This window comes from Diachasmimorpha longicaudata, chromosome 5 (assembly GCF_034640455.1).
Source record: "Diachasmimorpha longicaudata isolate KC_UGA_2023 chromosome 5, iyDiaLong2, whole genome shotgun sequence".
In the NCBI taxonomy this organism is placed as follows: Eukaryota; Metazoa; Arthropoda; class Insecta; order Hymenoptera; family Braconidae; genus Diachasmimorpha; species Diachasmimorpha longicaudata.
This window is the reverse complement of record NC_087229.1, coordinates 10,470,039-10,489,644: the sequence shown is the minus strand read 5'-3', so window position 1 is coordinate 10,489,644 and position 19,606 is coordinate 10,470,039. Positions and strand designations below refer to the sequence as shown.

The 19,606-nt window shown below is 42.0% G+C and overlaps 6 protein-coding genes across 11 annotated transcripts; 3 read left to right on the top strand and 3 right to left on the bottom strand.

Moving 5' to 3' along the window:
• Positions 1–365: 365 nt before the first annotated feature.
• LOC135162196 (RNA pseudouridylate synthase domain-containing protein 1-like) lies at positions 366–1,617 on the top strand. 2 transcript variants are annotated; one of them, XM_064120401.1, is made up of 4 exons: positions 366–505; positions 574–817; positions 941–1,217; positions 1,467–1,617. In XM_064120401.1, the coding sequence occupies exons 1-4, from the start codon at positions 401–403 to the stop codon at positions 1,615–1,617; spliced, it is 777 nt and encodes a 258-aa protein (XP_063976471.1). In that variant the 5' UTR covers positions 366–400. The 2 variants fall into 2 exon arrangements, with proteins under 2 accessions (XP_063976471.1, XP_063976472.1); XM_064120402.1 differs by having other exon boundaries at positions 377–505; positions 586–817.
• A 57-nt stretch (positions 1,618–1,674) lies between these two features.
• LOC135162197 (DNA repair protein XRCC3-like) lies at positions 1,675–3,060 on the bottom strand. Its single transcript, XM_064120403.1, has 4 exons — positions 2,635–3,060; positions 2,364–2,494; positions 1,997–2,209; positions 1,675–1,887 (listed from the first exon to the last, which is right to left on the bottom strand). The coding sequence occupies exons 1-4, from the start codon at positions 2,840–2,842 to the stop codon at positions 1,675–1,677; spliced, it is 765 nt and encodes a 254-aa protein (XP_063976473.1). The 5' UTR covers positions 2,843–3,060.
• Positions 3,061–3,189: 129 nt separating this feature from the next.
• LOC135162199 (transcription factor mef2A-like) lies at positions 3,190–5,169 on the bottom strand. Of its 2 annotated transcripts, none has more exons than XM_064120407.1 (6): positions 5,026–5,169; positions 4,752–4,870; positions 4,170–4,235; positions 3,898–4,103; positions 3,680–3,828; positions 3,190–3,593 (listed from the first exon to the last, which is right to left on the bottom strand). In XM_064120407.1, exons 2-6 carry the CDS (start codon positions 4,857–4,859, stop codon positions 3,403–3,405), a joined length of 720 nt encoding a protein of 239 aa, XP_063976477.1. In that variant the 5' UTR covers positions 4,860–4,870; positions 5,026–5,169; the 3' UTR covers positions 3,190–3,402. The 2 variants fall into 2 exon arrangements, with proteins under 2 accessions (XP_063976477.1, XP_063976476.1); XM_064120406.1 differs by having other exon boundaries at positions 4,997–5,141.
• A 128-nt stretch (positions 5,170–5,297) lies between these two features.
• Positions 5,298–7,813, top strand: LOC135162190 (uncharacterized protein C19orf47). Its single transcript, XM_064120392.1, has 3 exons — positions 5,298–5,548; positions 6,062–7,111; positions 7,373–7,813. Exons 1-3 carry the CDS (start codon positions 5,530–5,532, stop codon positions 7,501–7,503), a joined length of 1,200 nt encoding a protein of 399 aa, XP_063976462.1. The 5' UTR covers positions 5,298–5,529; the 3' UTR covers positions 7,504–7,813.
• LOC135162193 (uncharacterized) lies at positions 7,805–10,414 on the bottom strand. Of its 4 annotated transcripts, none has more exons than XM_064120397.1 (3): positions 10,222–10,414; positions 8,694–10,156; positions 7,805–8,505 (listed from the first exon to the last, which is right to left on the bottom strand). In XM_064120397.1, the coding sequence occupies exon 2, from the start codon at positions 10,151–10,153 to the stop codon at positions 9,272–9,274; it is 882 nt and encodes a 293-aa protein (XP_063976467.1). In that variant the 5' UTR covers positions 10,154–10,156; positions 10,222–10,414; the 3' UTR covers positions 7,805–8,505; positions 8,694–9,271. The 4 variants fall into 4 exon arrangements, with proteins under 4 accessions (XP_063976467.1, XP_063976466.1, XP_063976468.1 ...); XM_064120396.1 differs by having other exon boundaries at positions 7,805–8,237; positions 8,408–8,505; positions 8,694–10,412; XM_064120398.1 differs by having other exon boundaries at positions 8,694–9,594; positions 9,706–10,408.
• Positions 10,415–10,462: 48 nt separating this feature from the next.
• LOC135162181 (nucleoprotein TPR-like) lies at positions 10,463–19,574 on the top strand. Its single transcript, XM_064120370.1, has 3 exons — positions 10,463–10,663; positions 10,739–10,978; positions 11,287–19,574. The coding sequence occupies exons 2-3, from the start codon at positions 10,810–10,812 to the stop codon at positions 18,330–18,332; spliced, it is 7,215 nt and encodes a 2,404-aa protein (XP_063976440.1). The 5' UTR covers positions 10,463–10,663; positions 10,739–10,809; the 3' UTR covers positions 18,333–19,574.
• Positions 19,575–19,606: the final 32 nt, after the last annotated feature.

The window sequence follows — 19,606 nt, the reverse complement described above, 5'->3', positions numbered from 1 at the left end:
TGCCTCCAAAAAATATTTATAAAAATACATATTTAATAAGAGAAGTTACATGCAGTGTACAAATATTTCCTATCGAAATCTAGATGGACTTTTTTTCGGCCAATGTAATAAAGTTGCTAAAATAGAACGTCATTTTTCATTGTTAATAATTTCTAACATTCTGTTGCCATTTTTACGGCATCAGTTCATGCTTAATCATACATAAATGAAATATACTAAATAAAATCTCTGATGAAATTGATAAAAGTTTCCTGAGGTGAATTCCCTAGTGTGGGGAATTCCCTATACCCTGACAAGATGATAATAAACGCGATTGAAAAGTGGCTCGAGTCTATCACAACAAATTTGAAAACTGGATCTCCACATCGTGGTGTGACGGAAAATCCATCACTTCTCGAAGATGACGGAGGAGAACGAAGGAATTGTTGTGTTACATCACGATGAGAATTATTTGGTGATAAACAAGCCCTACGATATGGTCGTGAACAGTAATGATCCCTCAAAGGTATTGGTTATTACGTTAACATTATTTATCTCCTTTCTTTTTTTATGGATTTATTTATTCTGCTCCAGGTCACGCTCCAGACGCAAATCAGGAGGTTATTTCCTCATTTGGCGAATCCAGGCTTAAAACACGAGTTTTATTTTGTTCATCGACTAGACTATGCTACGAGTGGGGTGATTTGTGTTGCTCTCCGTCGAAATTCGGCTCGAGCTGCCTCGATTAGTTTTGAGAAGAGAGATGCTAAAAAGTATTATTTAGCGTTGCTTCATGGACATGTGGAGGAGGATTGTCTGGTCGTCCGCAAAGCAATTGGTAGGGTTTGCATTGAGAAATAGAGCAGAAGATTTTTTAATCATAAAAAGAAATTAAAACACCTGTCAACGAATTTTTATAAAAACCCTCTAAAAAGAAGAAATTTTAATGATTTATTTCCAGGTGAAGATATTCGAGAACTCCTGGGTAACAAGAGAATGTGCACCAGTGACGAAATCCACTGCCAAAACCCCCGAGACTGTTTCACTGCAATACTAGTACTAGAAAAAGGCCTCAGAAACGGAAAACCTGCGACGAAAGTGTTGTTGCGTCCCGGGACTGGACGTAGACACCAGCTACGGGTCCACTGTTCTCACATAGGGCACACCATCGTCGGGGACTACACTTATAGTAATCGGCAGGACCACGAGCCCCATCGAACATTCCTCCACGCATTTAGGTAAAGAAAAAATTAATGCACTAGAATATACATATCCGTCAATAATCTCCAATACCTCCAGATCGGTAGAGTGAACTTTTTTTTTTCATGTTCGAAAAATTTTGTTGAGCTTGAAAATGATCACAGACTAAAGCAAATCGCATCGTTGAATCGAAATATATCAAGATTTGAAAAAGTTCATTCCACATCTTCCATTATGATTGTCAGATTTTTCAATTTTTTTGATTTGATTTTATTCTGATGATTCAGATTGATCCTGGAGAATAATCTTGGTCACTTGGATATCCAAACTCCAGACCCTTTTGACACTACAGACGATAAAAATAAGTGGACCCCTACGGAAGTTCTTAGGAGGATCGACGAAGGCACCTTTTCAGCTATTGATAAACTGTTTACATGAAGCAAAATTTTTCTCACGTTTTAGGGGACTCTCTAGAGCTGAATAAATATTCTTTCGTTAGAAATTAGACGACCCAAAGACTCCAGCTTGTGTGATATCAAATTTAATTGATGCACGAGGTAAATACGGAGACTCGCGGACGTGGATGTGACGTTGATTATTAATTTTGCAGAAATTAATAGAATTCGTCACTTGGCAGGCCCAAGTGACTCCTAGAACTGGCCTAATGCCGTGGCACAGGGAGTTTTCCGCTCCCATATTGGCAGATACCTTTTTAAAAGAAAAAAAATCAATTATAAGATTTAATTACATAGAAAATGGGAAATTTCATACGGAAATCATTTGAATTGTATTGAATGGAAAATTTTTAGATCATTACCTGATTGACGCACAGAATGCATAGATTATTATTTATGGAGAGTTTGTGCAATGCCTGGCCTATGTTCCTGAGGCTCTTAGCTCGACTCCTCAACTGTTTTGCTTCATATTCCACGCGATATGGGGCAGCTATCGAGTCAATGATAAGAAGGACTATTGAATTGTTAGCTATAAATACTGGTACTCGAGTTAAAATGCAGTTCTCCAAGTCTGCCTGTCACAAAAGAAAAAATCCTTGCAATTCATATATCTGTGTAATTTATTCTAATAAAACAACAAATTTTATATTTCCTTCAACTCTCTTTTCACTTTTACTTGAATTGTATTGATTTAGCCTACAATAAGAGAATATAATAACATGGACATACGACTGTGGAGATATGTTCGATAAATATTAAATCACTGGTGGGTTTATATTTTCGTGAAATCGGTGAAGTTTTCAGAAGCTCTTGAAGGCGTTTTGATGGGAATACTGATTCCGTCGAGATGTATAGAACTCCTAGGAGGGAACAGAGAATGAAAACCACTTCTAAAATTATTCATCTACACAATTGTTCTGCACAACAAAAATCTCAATTTTTTTAAGAAAAAAAAAATATTTAATCTTTTCATTGTACTATCGAAAGAAATGTTCATCACCTCTCCTGTTATCTCTTTCTGCTGATATTTGCGCTGCCAGACAGAGCTGAAGGGCAAATTGAGTCTTCCCGGTGCCGGCTTCTCCATAAATCTGTGTTATTCCCCTTTTAGAAATCCCACCCCTCAACAATTCATCAATTTTTGAACATCCAGTGGTTATATAATCCTCTTTTGTCAGGAATTCCGTAGCTGATATTGCGGAATTCATCAATGATTGTTGAGTAATTGTTTGTTTTCTCAGAGCGATAGGAATTCAGCTGACATATGAAGCGGTGAAACGCGATACAACATGGCGTTCGATATTTGGACCAATGCCGGGAGACCTTAACCTCATTGGTGTGCTCGAATCGAAAAACAATGAATTAGATTTTAAGATTGTCTCGTATTTATTGTCCCGTTCGAATTTCGCTGTAACAAAAATGTACCACAGAAAATATGTTTTTAAAAAATCTACTTTTTTATTATTTTATTCAATTGAATTATCTCCTTTTCTCGCTCAATTCTATGGTTTACAAATGAAGAAGATAAATGTAGATTGTTTCATACACTTGTGAGTACGAATATAACTTTTACACCTTTATTAACAAAATAATTTGTACAAAATTCATGAAAATTTACATCACTCATTTGTAATCCAACATTGCTTGTGAATAATTTATATATTAATTTCTAATCAGTTGAAATATGAGACAAAAGAAACTCATAAAGACGTGATCGATTGATTGGATTTTCTTAGATCATTGTCCTCCATTGAACGGGGAAATTCTCTTACTGCTGATTGCTAGCGGCTGCTGCTTTCTGCTGCGCCTGGATGAACTCAGGGTAATCGATGAAACCATCACGAGTTGTGTCATCCATGTTGAGGATTGGATCTATGAGTGCAACTAGCTCTTCGTCAGTGAATAGCTTGTCACCAGCTGTTCCTTCGTGAACATGTGCCGGGTCCTTATTACCTTGTTCTAGTCATAGAAAAATTCTCAAGTAATTTTAAATTATTCCAATGAATAAATATTCACACTAAAAGCCAAATAATGATTTAAAATACCATGCCAATGGATGAGAGACTTGATTAATTCACAACCGTCGAGTTTGTTGTTGTTGTCAGCATCATGCATTTTAAAATAATGAAACTGTAATTCTTGATCTGTCATCTTGGCTGTGTCCATGGGCACCTCGAAATGCTCTGCAATGTGCCTGGAAATCAATGAAAATACAGGATTGAGTCATTTCAAAACATTGAACAAATGAAGTTAAAATGCTTACTCTTTCTCTTGAGCAATATTTGCTGCGTTGAGCAACTGCTGGGGATTATGATGTTCGTGGTGAACCTGCTGATGAGGTACATGTTGTTGTTGGTGAGGTACATGTTGTTGTTGATGAGGTACTTGCTGTTGGAGGGGCACCTGCTGCTGATGGGGTACCTGTTGCTGGTGAGGGATCTGTTGATGCTGAACAGGAGGCTGTTGGTACTGGGAAGATTCAATTCATTATTTTAACAGTGACAATTTTTTTACGGCCTTTGAGGAGTTATTTACCTGTTGAGGGGGCTGCTGATGATGCTGGGGTACTGGTTGATGATGAACTTGCTGCGGTGCTGATGGCTTGAATAAAATGGAATTTAAAACGAACTGTTCAATTTTAGGGCTCATAGGGAATATATCTGTTGTTACAACTAAATTTGGAATGGAGGCGATGTAAAAGACAAGTACATAAACTCATAGAGTAGTCTGCCATGATTACTGAAGTTGGGAAAACCTTTTTTCATTCAAAAAACACGACAAAGTGGGGTACAATTACTTTCTTGAATTCATCAATATTTCCTGATCAAATGGGGTGAATTGAATAAGATAAAAATAAGTTTAACCTCAGAAAAGGCCTCTTTAAAACGAAAGAAATGTCGTCGAATTTCACTCTACCAATCTGATTCAATTAACAATTAAAAGCAACAATACAATTAGTAATTGCGCCATATGGACTCTTCATCAACATGTGTCAGGGTTCAGTCCCTGATCGCTCACTTCACTCAACGATAAAAGCCGTGATGAATAAATCAACTAAAAACTCCAAGACATTTTACCTTACCTTTTAACAATAATATTCAAAATCTATTGACAAACCTGTTGATAATGCTGCGGTGGAACACCCGGCGCGACTCTCTGCCCCTGTCCACTAACACCATTCCAACCAAAAGTACCAACGATGAACAGCCAGAAGATCCAAGTCATCTTGTGGCTTTCTGATATTCCCAAAAAATTAATCAACAAACCAAGAAGACGAAAATCTTGAGAAAACTCCCAAGGCACTTCTGGATTAAAATCCCAGGGGAAATTTCTTATTCTTTGACTACACGTGTCAAACTCACATTAATCGGCGGCAAGAGGCTCCTATTACCTGATTAACAGTCACGAAATTCTCCGGATATCTATCATACGTGTGAATCCCTCGAATTAATCACAGTTGAAGAGCTAAATAATCGTATGCCAGTGACGTATTTATGCTTGGTTATGTTCCAATCAAATGCCTTGTTGTCTATGTGTGACGTGGACTTCTTGTCCGTGACAGATGCAAATGGGCGAATTTCCAACGAACGAAGTTGCCGAACTATGACGTCACGTACCAAAACGATGCCTCGCCCCCTTGTGAACGTTCAAAAAAGTGGAGACGTCTGGACACCGAGCGTTGAGGTTAAAAATATTGGGCTTCATCAGATTATTTTCTATAAATAGTCAGAAATAATAAAATCACAGCCCTGTTACTGAAAAGAACAATTATTTCAAGTGTAAACATCAATTTTTGAAGCAATAACTTTTTCTTTGGGCTCTCCATTTATAAACACACGAAGTCATGCGATAACTCTCGTTTGTGGTATATTTGGTTGTGAATTAGTGATTAATAATGGCGAAGCAATTGTCGAGTAAGTGAATAACATATTTTTGGCAATTTTAGAGGTTTGTAGCGGAGAAAATGACAATATTTCGAGGCTTCTTTTCGAATTTTTATCGCGTTTTTTTCGATTTCTTACCCATCTTTTGGGTGTTGTTTTTGTGAAGATAGAGAGTGAGTAAACAAGTTATTTTGGGAGTCCCTTATAATTTTTCTTAAAGAGAATATCATAATACTGAAAGATTGCAATAAATATTTTTTTTATTACTTGATAATTTTTTGCATAACCCAGTTTACTGAAAATTATAAAATTGAAAATGAAATGGGATGTTTTTCGAATGCCAATAGTTACGACTATCTATTGATCAATTAATGTACTTTTAATTGATTCATTATTGATTTTAAGTAGTATTTCTTTCTAACCAATTAGAAAACCTCCTACTATAAAATTGGTAACAATCTTGAAAAGATTTTAAAAAACCTGAAAATAATATTCTTTCGAGAGAAGTTCCTCTAAAAGTCCTTTAATTACCATTATTTCCAGGCTACTGGGTAAAGTTTTTCACGAGTGCAGGATTCCCCCTAGACGTGGCTACAAAGCATGCGGTAGTATTCTCCAACAATCGAATAAAGCCAGACATGCTTCCCGACTTAGACAAGCCCAGTTTGAAAGAGATGGGCATAACTCTAATGGGTGACATGATAGCAATCCTCCGTTACGCAAAAAAAGTTTCTGAGGAGATGACGTGCGAGCGGTTCCTGGTGGAAACGAAGGCTAGCATAACTCCCTCGCAGAAAATCTTGAAAGCCACAAAGCCACTAGTTAAGAAGCCCTTAGTGATATCAAAGGTGTCAGCAATGAATAGCAAAGTCCTCAGCAAAGAGCCGGCGAAGGCCCTGAGTGTCACTAGTTCACTGCCAACGAGTTCTGTACAAAAGCGAAAAGTTAGCAGCGCTGTTCCTCAGGAACCACAAGTTAAGAAGCGAAAGATTGTGAAACAAGTCGAAGCAATGGACAGTGACAGTCAGGAGGAGTGGGCGATGCAGATTCAGAAGAGACTGAAGGCAAGTGGTAATGGTACAGCTCCCAAAGCTTCTCCAAAGCCGTCAGTTAAGCCTGAAAGTGTCAAGAAGACCTTTGAACTAAAGAGAACTGTCTTCGACAGACTTGGGGACAGCTCTGTCACCAGCACTACCAACACCGCAAACGCCAGCGACACCAATCCCACTTTCAACATTACCGGACTTGGGGACGTCCTCAAGAGGAATTCCAGTGTTTTTCATCGACTTGGTGACAAGGATGGCAAGCGAGAGGAGAAGTCGGCGGGTATTTTGAAGAATGGCTTGGCTGGGGGAAATGGCCAGCTCCAGGGGATTCTCAAGAGCAAAGCCCCCAACCTGAGGGCTACCATGGTCAGGTTAAAAACTATCTCCAGTCCTAATATGGTTGGTGGGGGGACTATGCATGCTGATCATGAGAGGAGCAAAACCAGTGTCTCGACGAGTGTCAAACAGCTTGTCAAGACGACCAAGGCTATGAAACTGGGGGGACAGATGAAGGTCGAGAGAAAGATTAATATTAGGAGTAAATTAGGTAAGGGTTTTTAAAATTGTAAAGATTTTAAAATATTTTGATGGAAGCAATTTGCATCCAGTAGAATTTTCTAGAACATTTTTCGTTCATGTTACAGGATGTCTTAGTCGGTTTTTAGTTTGTTTGGACAGTTTTCTAGAAAATGATAAAAAATTTCGTACATTTTTTGCGGTCTCCATAATTTTCTAGAACCTTCAGGATAATTCTATAATTTGTGAGTACAAACAAATATAACAGAAAGATAATTTTGAAAAATTTCAGCGTCCGAATCGCATTCAGTGCCAGCGAAGGCTCGGTTGGGTACAACAAGCCAGAAGCAAGTGACATTCAACAGAGTAACAACAGTAAAACACATAAAGAAACCTGGAGTATTCAGTAGACTTGGAATTTGAGTGCTCAAAAGTAAATGCTTCTTTTACGGGTTTTCTAAGCTGTCGATTGTCCTTAATAAATGGATGAGAGAACGCCTGGAGGAATTTATTTTCATACGAAAATCATGTTCATCTTTTCACGTGTTTCATTTACAGAATTACTTTCTCCGGAGATATATTTTACTTGAAATTTTTGATATTTGTACATAACAATTCTATACTTCTGGATTAATTCTTTAAGACTCATCTGATCACGTTCATTTCACTCAGATTGTATGACTAAAATGTAGACTATAATCTAGGGTTAAATAAAATTGAAATCTGTTCTTCAGCGTATCATGTATTTTTTAAAAAATAATTTTGTAATTGTATCGCACTTATGACGCAGTACAATCATTGCTATTTTATAAAGACATTACCACAACTTACACGACAGTAAAATATTAGTTTCTCCTCCGATATCTGTAAACGTGGACAAATTATTAAGAAAAGAGTGCAGAGATCATGCCCGCAAATAAATTAATTCATGGATTACTGCAAACAAATTAAAATGAGTAGTTCACTAATGGAGGATTGTTTAGAAAAATCATTCTCGAATTGGCAGAGGTAGATTTTTTCATCCTTCAGATAGACGAAAGAATTTTACCATATTTTGGGGAATTGAAAATAACATTCTCATGGTAGAGGATGGTTGATAATTATTTTCACCTTCGGCTGCTGAACCCCTGGAACCGTTGACCACCCAAGGGCTGAAACTTAAATGGCCGTTTGCAATGAGAAACTAGTTTTTTTTTTCATTCATAAAAATTCTCTCTAAATATTTTCACAAAAAATTGATGAAAAAAAAATGTTGGAAAATGTTGAGGTTAGGAAAACTACTCGACTCGAGAAATAGAAAGATCTTGGTGATACAGTTATACTTAACCTGTTGGAAGAGCAGTTAACATATTTTTGTAAAAAAATATATGCCATTTAATTAAAAAACAGATGCCTCCAAGACAAGCAACCCCAGCTTAGTGAGAACTGTAAATATTCCAAAATAATGAATTCAACATATCAAACGTTCGCGTCAAATGATAATCATCCTCTCTGTTGTTAAAATGAACCACATTCTCTGTTGAAAAAACTAACGATTCAAATTTTAATTTCATTCAATGGAGTTCATTTTGACACGAGAAACGATGACCTAACATGTTAAAATTGACGCCCACCTTTCAATAGAAACATTAGACGGGCTTTCAACGCCATTACAAGGGGCACAATCGCTTCCTATTCATCCATTTCCACCTAATTCCCTGCAAAAGTAAAAACGTTCATAGAGTTTCGGAGGAGAAATCAATGTACAGAACACTGTCGTGAAAAAAAAAACAATGGAATAATACTTTATATCTAGACTCATACCTTATCAAACAGCTCAGAGATTAACCTAATTTAATATCAAGAATCTAAACGAATAGAAAAATTTCTTTGAAAAACAGGACTACCATCAATTTTCTAGATATACAAAATTATCTTGCTACGTTTTACACTGACATATTTTTCCTACTCGATTTTTCTCTCTTCATTGATGAAATTAAACAAAAAAAACTTCAAAATCGATAGCGAATTCTATTTTCAATTTTAAAAAATATAGAATCGATCTATGATAGAAAATGAAATTGAATTTTTGTTCAATACCCCGGTTTTTAAAATAAACTTCTCATGCTTTAGGATGTACAAATCCAACAAAAATCTTGACAATTGTCTCGGTATTTCATCATAAGACTCCGAAAAGAGTCTTCGTCACCCCTTAAGGATCATCCGAATTAATGCTGTTGAGATGGCAAATGGAGCAATACTCAAGCGAAATCCTCTCGGAATTGACATGTAGACAGATACCACTTCCATCAAGATTATCGAAAAGATTTTCCGGCTGTGACTGATCGCTCCTGAATAAATCCATCCTATCGCCTTCACCATCGTCCGGCAGATCAAAAATGTTGGCCCCAAAGTCTTCCAACTGGCCTATATCCACGTCAGATATTCCAAGCTGTGAATCTTCGGTGCAATTAATAACATTGGGATTAACCAAGAGGTCAACACCTCCCTCGAGAGAAGGATCACAATCCACGCCTTCAAAATTAAACATACGATTAGTAACAATCACATTCGAGTAATTGTGGTCAGACTCCACAGATGACAGTAGAGCTCTCCTGGGGTTCTGATAAAAAGTATAACCATTACCTGCTGCTGATGGCTGTGGGGGGGTTGTGGATAGTCTATTGACAAGCACCTGAGGACATGGTAACAACTTTTCTCCATCCCATTTGTCGTGTTCAATCTTGCACTTGCTCTGCCTGAGGGATTCGTTCATCGTCTTCAAGAGAGTTGTGATACTTGTGTTGTTGTTGATAACGCTCCTGAGGTAGGCGACTTCGGCTGTCAGTCGCTTCAGCTCCACGCCCTGTTGTTGAACGACATTCACAAGATTCTTGTTGGCTTTCTTGTAGTGCGACAGCTTTGTCTCGATGTTCTCTACATACTCTTTCTTTTTCTGACGATTCACTCGTGCCATCAAGGCATTTCTGTTGGTGCAGGGACGTTTGGAGGGAGCTCGTCCTCGTTTCGTTCGAGTTTCCTGGGAAATTCCCGATAGTATGCCATTGTCTTCTGCTCCTGGGTGCACCGACATGTCCTTGGAAATGAAAGATTCGTCGGAGGAGGATTCCTCGGACGATGTGTAAGTCACTTTTCGCTTACCAGTCATGGTGGAGAGATTTTTCGAAGATCTAGATGCTTCTGGAGTGCTTACGCGAAGATTTGGAAATCGTCTCGGTGTGCGAGAAGTTGATGTGGTTTCTGCCTCGATGAATTGCGTCTTAACTGAATGGAAATTAATGCTTTGAGTGCTTTTTAGGGTAGTCACTAACGGCAGACTTTAGGGGTTCGGTATGGAACACCATCTTACAGAGAGAGGCTTTTGATTGGTTGAGACTCGACCAATCCTAACGTTCCATATAAATTTGTGATTGGTGGAGGTGAAGTTGATTTTTTTGCATGGTGGCGGTATTAGTATTGCTCCTATGATAAAACAGATCATGTAGCCACAGAGCCGTCACCCCCACTGCACCCCTATTCAGTGCATTAATCATTGGTCAAAGCAACGCCGCCATTCATGTTGCGTCTGTAAACTGACACGGAGGTAATTTTTCACCATTAGTTGCACCATTTCCCTTTCATTTAGTTGAAACTAATGATCAGTGTTTAATTTGTTAAGGGAGAGTATTAATTCGCACATTAGTGCAGAAATTACAAATAGAAGACACTAGAATTGTAGGAAATATAATCATGGAGACCGAGGAGACCGATCAAGACGTCCTCCGACAAATTTTGAGTGAAGCCGAATTGACACAGGTCCCGGACGACATCGCAACAAAATTGCGAACACATTTCAACGAAAATTTCGAGGAGTACATCACTGCTAAAGCAGTTTTCCAACATGGAAAGCGAAATTACGGTATGTATGGGAAACCAACGGGTGAGTTGGCCCGGTAGTTCAGAGCTTCGGGTTCCTAACCTCAGCGCGTCCACTCCGTTTTTCTTGAGGTTATTATGGAAAATTATTCTCCAATATTCTTTGGAAATTTTCATTTTTGTTTAACTTTCCTTTGATTATACAATGAGAATTTTTTTTAAGATTATGCTGGGAATCATTTTCAATTATCGAAATAACAAAAATAACTAATTGAAGAAATCAACAGCATAGAAATAACGTATCCACCAGAATAATTCATCCGACACCACGAAAACTGCCTTCATTTTCAGAAAGAAGAATTGAGAAACTGGAGAAAGACTGCCAAGAACATCGGCAGGAATTGGAAGAATACAAAGAAAAGTTGGAATTCACAGAGTCCTACGTAACCGATCTCCAATCTAAGTTGAATGAAGAGAAGGCAGAGATACAGAAGCTCCAAGAGTCCCTTAAGCACCTTCAAAAAGAAAATTCAGATTTTCGCCGCCAGCGCGACGCAGCAGTGGACGAACGTGACACTCTGCAGTTGCAGGCAGAGCGTCGAGACCACGAGGTTGAGCGTCTCCGCACAGAGGTGACTTCTTTGTCGACCCAGCTGCAAGCAGCAGTGACAGCCAAATGCCAAGCCCTAGCAGAGTCAGAGGAGATAAAGAGCCAAGAGCTAAACCTGGTTTACAAGGAGAAACGCCTAGAACAGGAAAGGAATCTCATCAATCAGCAGATGAGCTCATTGGAGATTGAACTTGCGAAGAAGACATCAGAACTCCAGGCAACAAGATCAGAGGCGTCAGCCAGAAGTCTTCTGACAGACACTCGTTTGACCCAACTGGAAGAGGAATTGAGAATTTCAAACGACACTGTGGCTCAGCTGCGAGAAGTGAACGCCAATTTCCAGAAGAGATGCGACGAATTGACCCAGAAATTGGAAGAGCAGAGGACCCACGAGCTGTCGATGCACTCATCTTACAGAGAGGAAATTGGTGCCCAGACGAGACTGGCTGATTTATACAAGGGAATGGCTGAGGAATCTAATGCCAAAGCTGAGGAGTACACGAATGCTGTGAAGGAACTTCAGACGATCGTGGAACAAGCGACTGATCAGTATGGAACCCTGGAGACAGAGTTTGCCCAATTTCGACTGGAGCATGAGGAGATTCTGGCGGAAAAGGTGACAAAGATTGAGGAACTATCAGGAGAGCTGGAAAAGGCCAACGAGTTGCTGGGGAGCTTGAAGCAAGAGAGACTGGATCAGGCAGTGGAGCAGCTGGCCCCAACAGCAGCCATCACCAGCAGGATTCTGAAGAAGGGACTGAGCTTGACGCAGATTTACACAAAACTAGTGGACACTGTTAACGAGCTGACGGTCGAAAAAGAAGAAAACGATAAGCTGAAAGCCCAAATGGAGGTTATTCTCAAGGAGATTGAAGACAAAGCCCCAGTGCTTCAACGCCAGAGGATCGACTATGAGGCAGCAGTTGCTAATGTCGAAACCCTGTCAAATCGACTGGAAGATCTCTTGATGGAGAATGGCCAACTTCAAGAAACTGCTGACGAGGCGACGAGAATATCCAATCACCAGAGTCGTGAGAATCAACGATTAAAGACAGAACTGGCTGATCTCGCTCGTCAGGTCTGTTATCTACTGAAGGAAGTCCAGGAGAGCAGGACTGGATCAAGAGTTGCTACTGGGGACGAGTCCACTCCCATGGAGATCGATATAGCGTCTGCTCAGCTCATCAGCAAGAGGCTCGTCACATTCAAAGACATCGAGGAGCTCCAAGAAAACAACCAGAAGCTATTGTCAATCGTTCGAACGTTGTCAACGAAGCAGGAAGAAATGGAGCGTTCCAATGACGAGCTTCAGTCTGGAGAGTTGAAGGAGAAGCTGGCGAGATACGTGGAGCAATTGGACGAGATGCAGGCAGCCCAGGAGAGACAGGGCAAAATGCTGGAGGGGTTAATGAGACAGCGGGACATGTACAAGAAGATGTATCAGCAGGCGTCCAGTCAGAGTGCTGGGCAAGCCTCTAAAGATCAAGGGGAACCATCGATTTCTCAACAAGATTCCGAAGGTTCCTCTGAGGATCCTCTCAAGTCGAGTCCAGCACAATCGGAGAAATCCCTACAGGAGACCAAAGACAGGACCGTGGAACTCGAGGGAAAGCTCTCTGATGCTGAGGTTAAATTGAAGGCCGTCAGCGATGAATACTCAACGTATAAAAAAGAGAGAGCAGCTCACGAGAAGATGCTGGGAGATGAAGTTGAACGTCTGAGGAAGGAGGCAGACACCAATTCCACTAGGTGTTGTCGTCTCAAGGCTCAACTGGACTCTTCTCAGGAACGCTTCAATCTTCTACAATCAAATGTGGCGACGTACAAGTCTCAGATAAAAACACTGGAAGAGAGATGTGCCAATTACAGCACGACCATTGGCAAGTACGAGCAGAGCATCATGCTACTGAAGGACGAGACCATGTCTGCGCAATCAAAGCTATCTCGTGCTGAAGTGCAGCTGGAAAATCTCCGACAGGAGAGACAGCACCTGAAGGACAACGAGGCACGTTTGCTGAAGGAACGAGAGATGCTGCACAGGGAGAGGCAGACCCAGGTACTTCTCAAGGCTGATGTTGAAGCCATAAAGGCGAGTTTGGATAGGACACGGGCTGAAGGACAACTGAGGACAGAGGTAAGGCTAGATGATGCTAATAGAGAGTGCGCTGCCTTGAGACGGCGTCTGCAGGAGGAGCAGGACAGATTTAGGGAGCTGTCATCGCATCTTGAACGACAGCTGTCGACAGCACAGGAGAGACTGGTGGAGGAGCAGAGTCTTGGAGAGAGACTGAAGGGAGAGCTTGAGGAGGCCAAAGCAGCTCAGCGATCCGCGGAAGGCAGGGCTGATGAGCTGGAGGTCAAACTCAGGGAGGTAATGAACCAGTCACGAATTAAACCAATGACTGCAGATGAAAATCTTGCTCAACGTACTCAAGATTTGGAGCTGCAGCTTGCTGCGACTAATGCTGAAATTCGATCACTTGTGGAGCAGCTGAAAACGGCGCGACAACAAAGCAAGCAATACAGTAACATTGCTGATAGCTCTGAGACGCAGTTGAAGGAAATTACTGAGCGATACCAGAATCAACTGACAGAAATGGGGGTAGCACTGGAAGCCTCTAGAAAGGAGAGTTGTAGTCTTAAGAGGGACGTCAAGCAGCTGGAGACTGAACTGTTGCAGGCGCAAAGTGGCCAGCAGATCACTGATTCGGAATTGAAGGAGAGATTGTCCTTTGCCGAGGCTAAGGCTGAGGAGCTGGATGAGGTGAAGCGCGAACTCGAAATGATGAAGAGTGATCTGCAAGCTGCAACACAGGCAGCGCATGAGGCTGAGGAGAAGTACGCCAGGGAGATGATGCTCCATTCCAATGATCTTCAAGTTCTTGCTAAATTGCGAAGCGATACGGAGAACATTACCAAAACTGTCAGTGATTTGACGCAGGCTAAGGATGCTGCTGTTGCTGCTTTGGCAACTGAGAAGTCCTTCGGTCAAGAGCGCGAGCAGCAATTAAGGATCAATATCCAGGAGATGGAAAAGAGGATCGAAGATCTTGATAAACAAAATGGACTTCTTCATAGTCAGATTCAGACGCTGGGTGATAAAACAGCTATCATGCAAAGCAGGAGGACATCCCTCGGGAGCGATCAGGAGGCTATGGATGTAAGTCTCGAAAACAGGAGCTTCTCGGGGATTGAAGAGGATTCTAAATCTACAGATCAACTCCTGAAGATCATCAAATACATCAGGAGGGAGAAGGATCTTGCTGTTATGAAGCTCGATGTCGTTCGTGCTGAAAAGATGAGACTCCAGTCACAGACGGATAACTTAGAGAAGAGGCTCAAGGTGGCTGAGGATGCAGCCAATTCCCAGAGAGAAAAATCCGATATCGATGTCGCCACTACTTCAAGGCACGCTGAACTTCTCAGGAAGGTCGAGACGCTTAATGCCATGGCTGATTCTAACAGAATTCTTCGTGGGGAACGTGACACATTAGCGGCACAAGTGACAGAGCTGACCTCGAAGATCTCAACACTGTCCCAGGAGGTGGTGCCATTGAGGGACCAGGTGAGAGATTTCACAGCCAAGACTGAGCTGTTGAGTGACGAAAACGTTGGGTTGCGGAATGAAGCTATGAGATGGAGGCAGCGTGCCAATGCGCTGGTAGAACGAGCTAATAAAGCCAGCCCTGAGGACTGGAGGCGTCTCCAGACAGAGCGTGAGAATCTGAGCAAATTGTTGACTTCAGAACGTGAAATCCACGCCAAGAAGATGGAAGAGTTCAATACCTTAAAGGAGGAGAAGGCCAAATTGGACGAGCAGATTCTCCAGCTGAATAAACAGATCCAGACTTATGAAGACGAGGTAACGAAAGCCAGTGAGGAGGCACGTAAGCTTGAACAGGACGTCAGTGATGCCCTCTTAGATTCAACGGCCAAGTCCGATGAGCTGGCATCCCTGAGGAAAGAGCTAGACGACAAGGAGGCGGTTCTCAATGACATAAAGAACAAGGAGCTCCAAATAAGGAAGATCGCGAAGAAGTATAAGATGGAGTACGAAAAACTTGCGAATCGCAAACCTGAAGAGGTGCCAGTACCAACGAATCCTGAGGACGCCCAAGCAACTCAAGAGAAGGAGGAACTGCTGCGTGAGGAGGGACGCAAGGAAATTCGTGAAAGGATCGCCGAGCTTGAGGGGCAAGTAGAAGAGATGACAGCGACGATTACTCGACTTCGTGAGGAGGCTGATGGACTCAAAAGAGAGATTGAGAATTTAAATAGAGCGAGCTCTGAGAAGGAAGAGAGAACAACGAGGCTGCTGAAAACAGCTAAGACGAGAATAATGCAGTTGACTGAAGTCAAATCCAAATGTGAGCGGGAGCTCACGGATTTGAAAGACCGAATGGAATCTATATCGAGTGAGAACGATCAGAGCGAACAGAATGCCAGGCTTGTTGCCATAAAGTCACAGCTGGAGGGGAGGATCTCTCGACTTGAACATGAAAAAGCTGAGGTTAATTCCGAGAAGGAGACACTTCTGCAGAGGGTGGGACAACTGCAGAGACAGCTGTCCGCTGGGGTGAGTGGAGTATCAGCAACTAGTGAGCCTCCAACTGCCAATATCAAACCAATGGCCTCAGCCAGGGCTGAGACACCTCTCGCCAGTATCAGGCCATTGAACGTTCAGACTAGAACAGCTGCTGTTTTACCCACCACTGCTAACAATCCTGTGCTGGTGGCTCCTCAGCAGCAACAGCAGCAGCAGCAGCAGCAGCAACAACAGGTGGTGCACACCACTGAGACCAGTTCACCCACCAGCAGTCACACTGATTATCAACCGAGCACGAGCACTTCAGTGTCTCAGGCTGGACAGTCCAACTTGAGACAGCTGGCTGTGCAGCCGCAGTTGAGTGAATCTGCTGAGTCCACCCAGCGTGAGGAGTCTGAGAATTCTGATAATGGACAGCAGGTCCAACCGCAGCCACAGCAGCAGCAGCAGGCGCAACAGCAACAAAGTTGTCAAAATCAACAGAGCCAACAGCAGCAGGTGCAGAGCCAGCAGACTGTGCAGGGTCAAGATCATCAGCAACCACCGCAGACAGTGGCCCTAGTCAGCCCCAGGATTGAACAGCAAAATCTTCAACAGATTCAGCCGACCCCCGGAGATCAGCAGCAAACAATTCCCAGCAGTTCTACCCAGTCTGTTAGCACATCTCAGAGCTCGGGCTCACACAAAAGACCTAGAACCTTAGAGTCACCGGCTTCGGGGTCTGGGGTGGTTGAAGGCACGGATCTCAGGACTGATCAGCCAAGTCCCAAGGCCAAGAGAATTCGCACACAAGAAATGCCAAGCACTGCGACCAGTGGTTCTGAAGTGGAGTATCAGGTACCCACGTCCAGCCAACGAGATCAAGATGAAGAAGTTGAGGATGAGTGTGTCGTCGTCGACTGTGATGAAGGTGGTGGACACAATCAGGCACCTGAGGAGGAGTTCGATAACGATCCTTATGGTGAGATGGAGGAGGACGAGGAGGAGGAGGAGGAAGAGGAGGAGCTACCCTACGGTGTCGAGGAAGAGGTCGAGGGTGACAACAACGAGGTAGAGATTATGGAGGATGATTCCAGAAATGTTCAAGTACCGAGACAAGCACAGCAAGCCATTCCCACAAGTCAACCTCAGCAGCAGCAACAACAGCAGCAACAGTCAGAAGCCATCAGCAGTGCTGGCCCCACTGGGGAGCCACCGACATTCGCATCCAGGTCTTCCAGGGGAATAGCCCCGATGCCACGACAACAGCAGCACTTCCTTCTCTCCCAGCAGGGCTATGAGGACGGAGGAGATGACAGCATCGTCCCCAGCACTCCAACACTCTTCGTTCCACGGAGGGGGGATGGGTTTGGTGAAGCTGTGAGCTCCCCCCAGGTCCCTCAGGGACGATTCACTTTTGGAGACTCTGCAGCCTCGTCTACTCCGTCATTGGTTACGCCCGCTGGTGGTACTACTGTCAGAACAATGTTTGATGCGTCTGGCTCTGGGGTTGCTCAGGTCGTTCAGGAGGGAATGGACGATACCAGGATGGATTTGACGCAGTTGGAGGATGGTGGTACTGGCCGAAGTGTTCCAACGACTCCTCTTCAAGTGTCTCCAGTTGCTGATATTCCTCCTTCGACCTCGGGGGGACAGATGGAGGAACAGGAGCCGCCTGTACCTGGCTCTTCAGCAATCGCTGAATCTGATCAGCCCGGTGAGGGTACGTCTGTTCCCAGTATTCGTGTCACTGATGAACAGGAGAGTGAATTAATGGAAGCGGTCTCAGGATCCAGCACTACTGCAGCTGGTGTCAGTTCTGATGGAGTAAGTTCGGAGAGTGATCAGCAAACTAATGATCCTTCTGGGTGTGGCACCGGAGGATCTGTTGATGATGATTCCGTTGAAACTGGGGGTGACGAAGGCGACGCCGAGGAGGAGGAGGGACGAGAGGCTGAGGCCTCACCATCCAGCAATATCAGACAGAGAAATACGGTCAGCGCAGGAGTCAATGCTGCTAATATCATCTCTGGGGACGAAACCAGAGGTGCTGTTACTAGGAGGTCTGCCAGAGCTGCTGCTCAACAGTACAGGGGCAATCCCAGGGGCGTCAGGACACCAATCACTTGGGGCAATCAAGGTCCTAGTGGGCATTCTTCCATGAGGGGAGCTCCTACGAGAGGCGGAGGTGTTGATGGTACGCGGGGCAGAGGCGGCAAGGGCAGGAGATCTAGACCTAAGTACCCATTCCCCAGATATTAATTATTTTTTAGTTATTTGGCACTGAGAATTGAGGATAACATCCAGGTGGTTGACTGATGAAAATTTGAGGGGTTTTGTTTTTTTTATGATTCTAAATATTTTCTTATTGATATTTCAGTTTTCCTTATATTTTTTCTTGTGTAAAACGACTTTAGTTATCGTAATTGTGGGGATTAAGAAACAGGAAAAGGAAGTGAAAATGATGATGAACAGCCAATAAATGTAAAAATTTTTAATTCTGATGAAATTAATTTGAAAAAATTAACTGTTTCCTGGAGTAAATTCGCGGGACTAGCTGGTTCCATTAATAAATTACATTACTGGATTTATTTTTACGATAAGGGATCCAAAAATATCCATGGTTGTCGAAGCAAGAATAAACAAAAAGTAAAGAGAAATGTTGCTACACGTAAATACTATGAAATGAGGGTAAATCGAGTAGGCGAATGACTGATAATTTGGAATGATCCATTTTACCCTGCCCACCTCATTTCATAATTTTTTTACATGTAGATTTAAGGTTTTCATATTTGACGACGGGCTTTCAATGACCTTCCATTCCATTTCATGGCTATTCATTTCAATTATCTTTTTTTTGTTTATGTTTAAAAGGTTTTTATCTCAGGTAATACGATACTGCGCATTTATTATCAGTAGTGAGAAGAGAAAAGTGGTGTTGAGTGTGACAAATTCATCATAGGCTTAGAATGGGGATAATTGGAGTGAAGAAATAAATAAAGCACGTGTATATAAAAAGGAATGTCTATGTGTGATTCGTTAAACATTCCTCTTCCTCGATTTCCATAAATAATACTTGTAAAATGATTATTGAGGTGATAAAGGTGTTAGTTCTGTGCCTTTCCATTGAAAAGCCCAAATTAGCTGCACTTTCTTCCTTTTTGATAGGAGAGAAATTACGAAACAATTCACAAAATTCGCAAGAAAAATAGCATTTTGATTGAACATGAAAAAGTAATAGATTTGAGACGAGGGAAAAAATAAAACAATAAGTAATTAAAAAACCATGATCTTCCTTAACAATAATTCATATTGTTCATAAATAGATAGCTATAAATACAAACAACGATGTAATAAATAAGATAAATAATGACAATATAAATTTTCATGAACATACATTTTTCGCTTTGAAGCCCGCGGATACCGAATCCGCATGGAGCCTGCGAAATAATTTTGCTGACTATAAACACACAAACAAGTAGAAAAATAAAGGAATAAATGATATTGCCTTATTCCCATTGATTACCTTGATCATC

Bases quoted from the DNA above. Each gene is read 5' to 3' on its own strand.
- LOC135162190 (XM_064120392.1), top strand. The intron at 7,112-7,372 runs GTAAGGGTTTTT...GAAAAATTTCAG, and splicing joins TAATATTAGGAGTAAATTAG to CGTCCGAATCGCATTCAGTG.
- LOC135162196 (XM_064120401.1), top strand. From the start codon at position 401: ATGACGGAGGAGAACGAAGGAATTGTTGTGTTACATCACGATGAGAAT. The intron at 506-573 runs GTATTGGTTATT...ATTCTGCTCCAG, and splicing joins ACAGTAATGATCCCTCAAAG to GTCACGCTCCAGACGCAAAT. The intron at 1,218-1,466 runs GTAAAGAAAAAA...CTGATGATTCAG, and splicing joins ACATTCCTCCACGCATTTAG to ATTGATCCTGGAGAATAATC.
- LOC135162199 (XM_064120407.1), bottom strand. From the start codon at position 4,859: ATGACTTGGATCTTCTGGCTGTTCATCGTTGGTACTTTTGGTTGGAAT. The intron at 4,236-4,751 runs GTTTGTCAATAG...ATTTTATTCAAG, and splicing joins CACCGCAGCATTATCAACAG to CCATCAGCACCGCAGCAAGT. The intron at 4,104-4,169 runs GTAAATAACTCC...GAATCTTCCCAG, and splicing joins ATCAGCAGCCCCCTCAACAG to TACCAACAGCCTCCTGTTCA.
- LOC135162181 (XM_064120370.1), top strand. From the start codon at position 10,810: ATGGAGACCGAGGAGACCGATCAAGACGTCCTCCGACAAATTTTGAGT. The intron at 10,979-11,286 runs GTATGTATGGGA...CTTCATTTTCAG, and splicing joins ACATGGAAAGCGAAATTACG to AAAGAAGAATTGAGAAACTG.
- LOC135162193 (XM_064120395.1), bottom strand. From the start codon at position 10,228: ATGACTGGTAAGCGAAAAGTGACTTACACATCGTCCGAGGAATCCTCC.
- LOC135162197 (XM_064120403.1), bottom strand. From the start codon at position 2,842: ATGAATTCCGCAATATCAGCTACGGAATTCCTGACAAAAGAGGATTAT. The intron at 2,495-2,634 runs GTGATGAACATT...GTTCCCTCCTAG, and splicing joins AGAAAGAGATAACAGGAGAG to GAGTTCTATACATCTCGACG. The intron at 1,888-1,996 runs GTAATGATCTAA...TCTTTTAAAAAG, and splicing joins GCATTCTGTGCGTCAATCAG to GTATCTGCCAATATGGGAGC.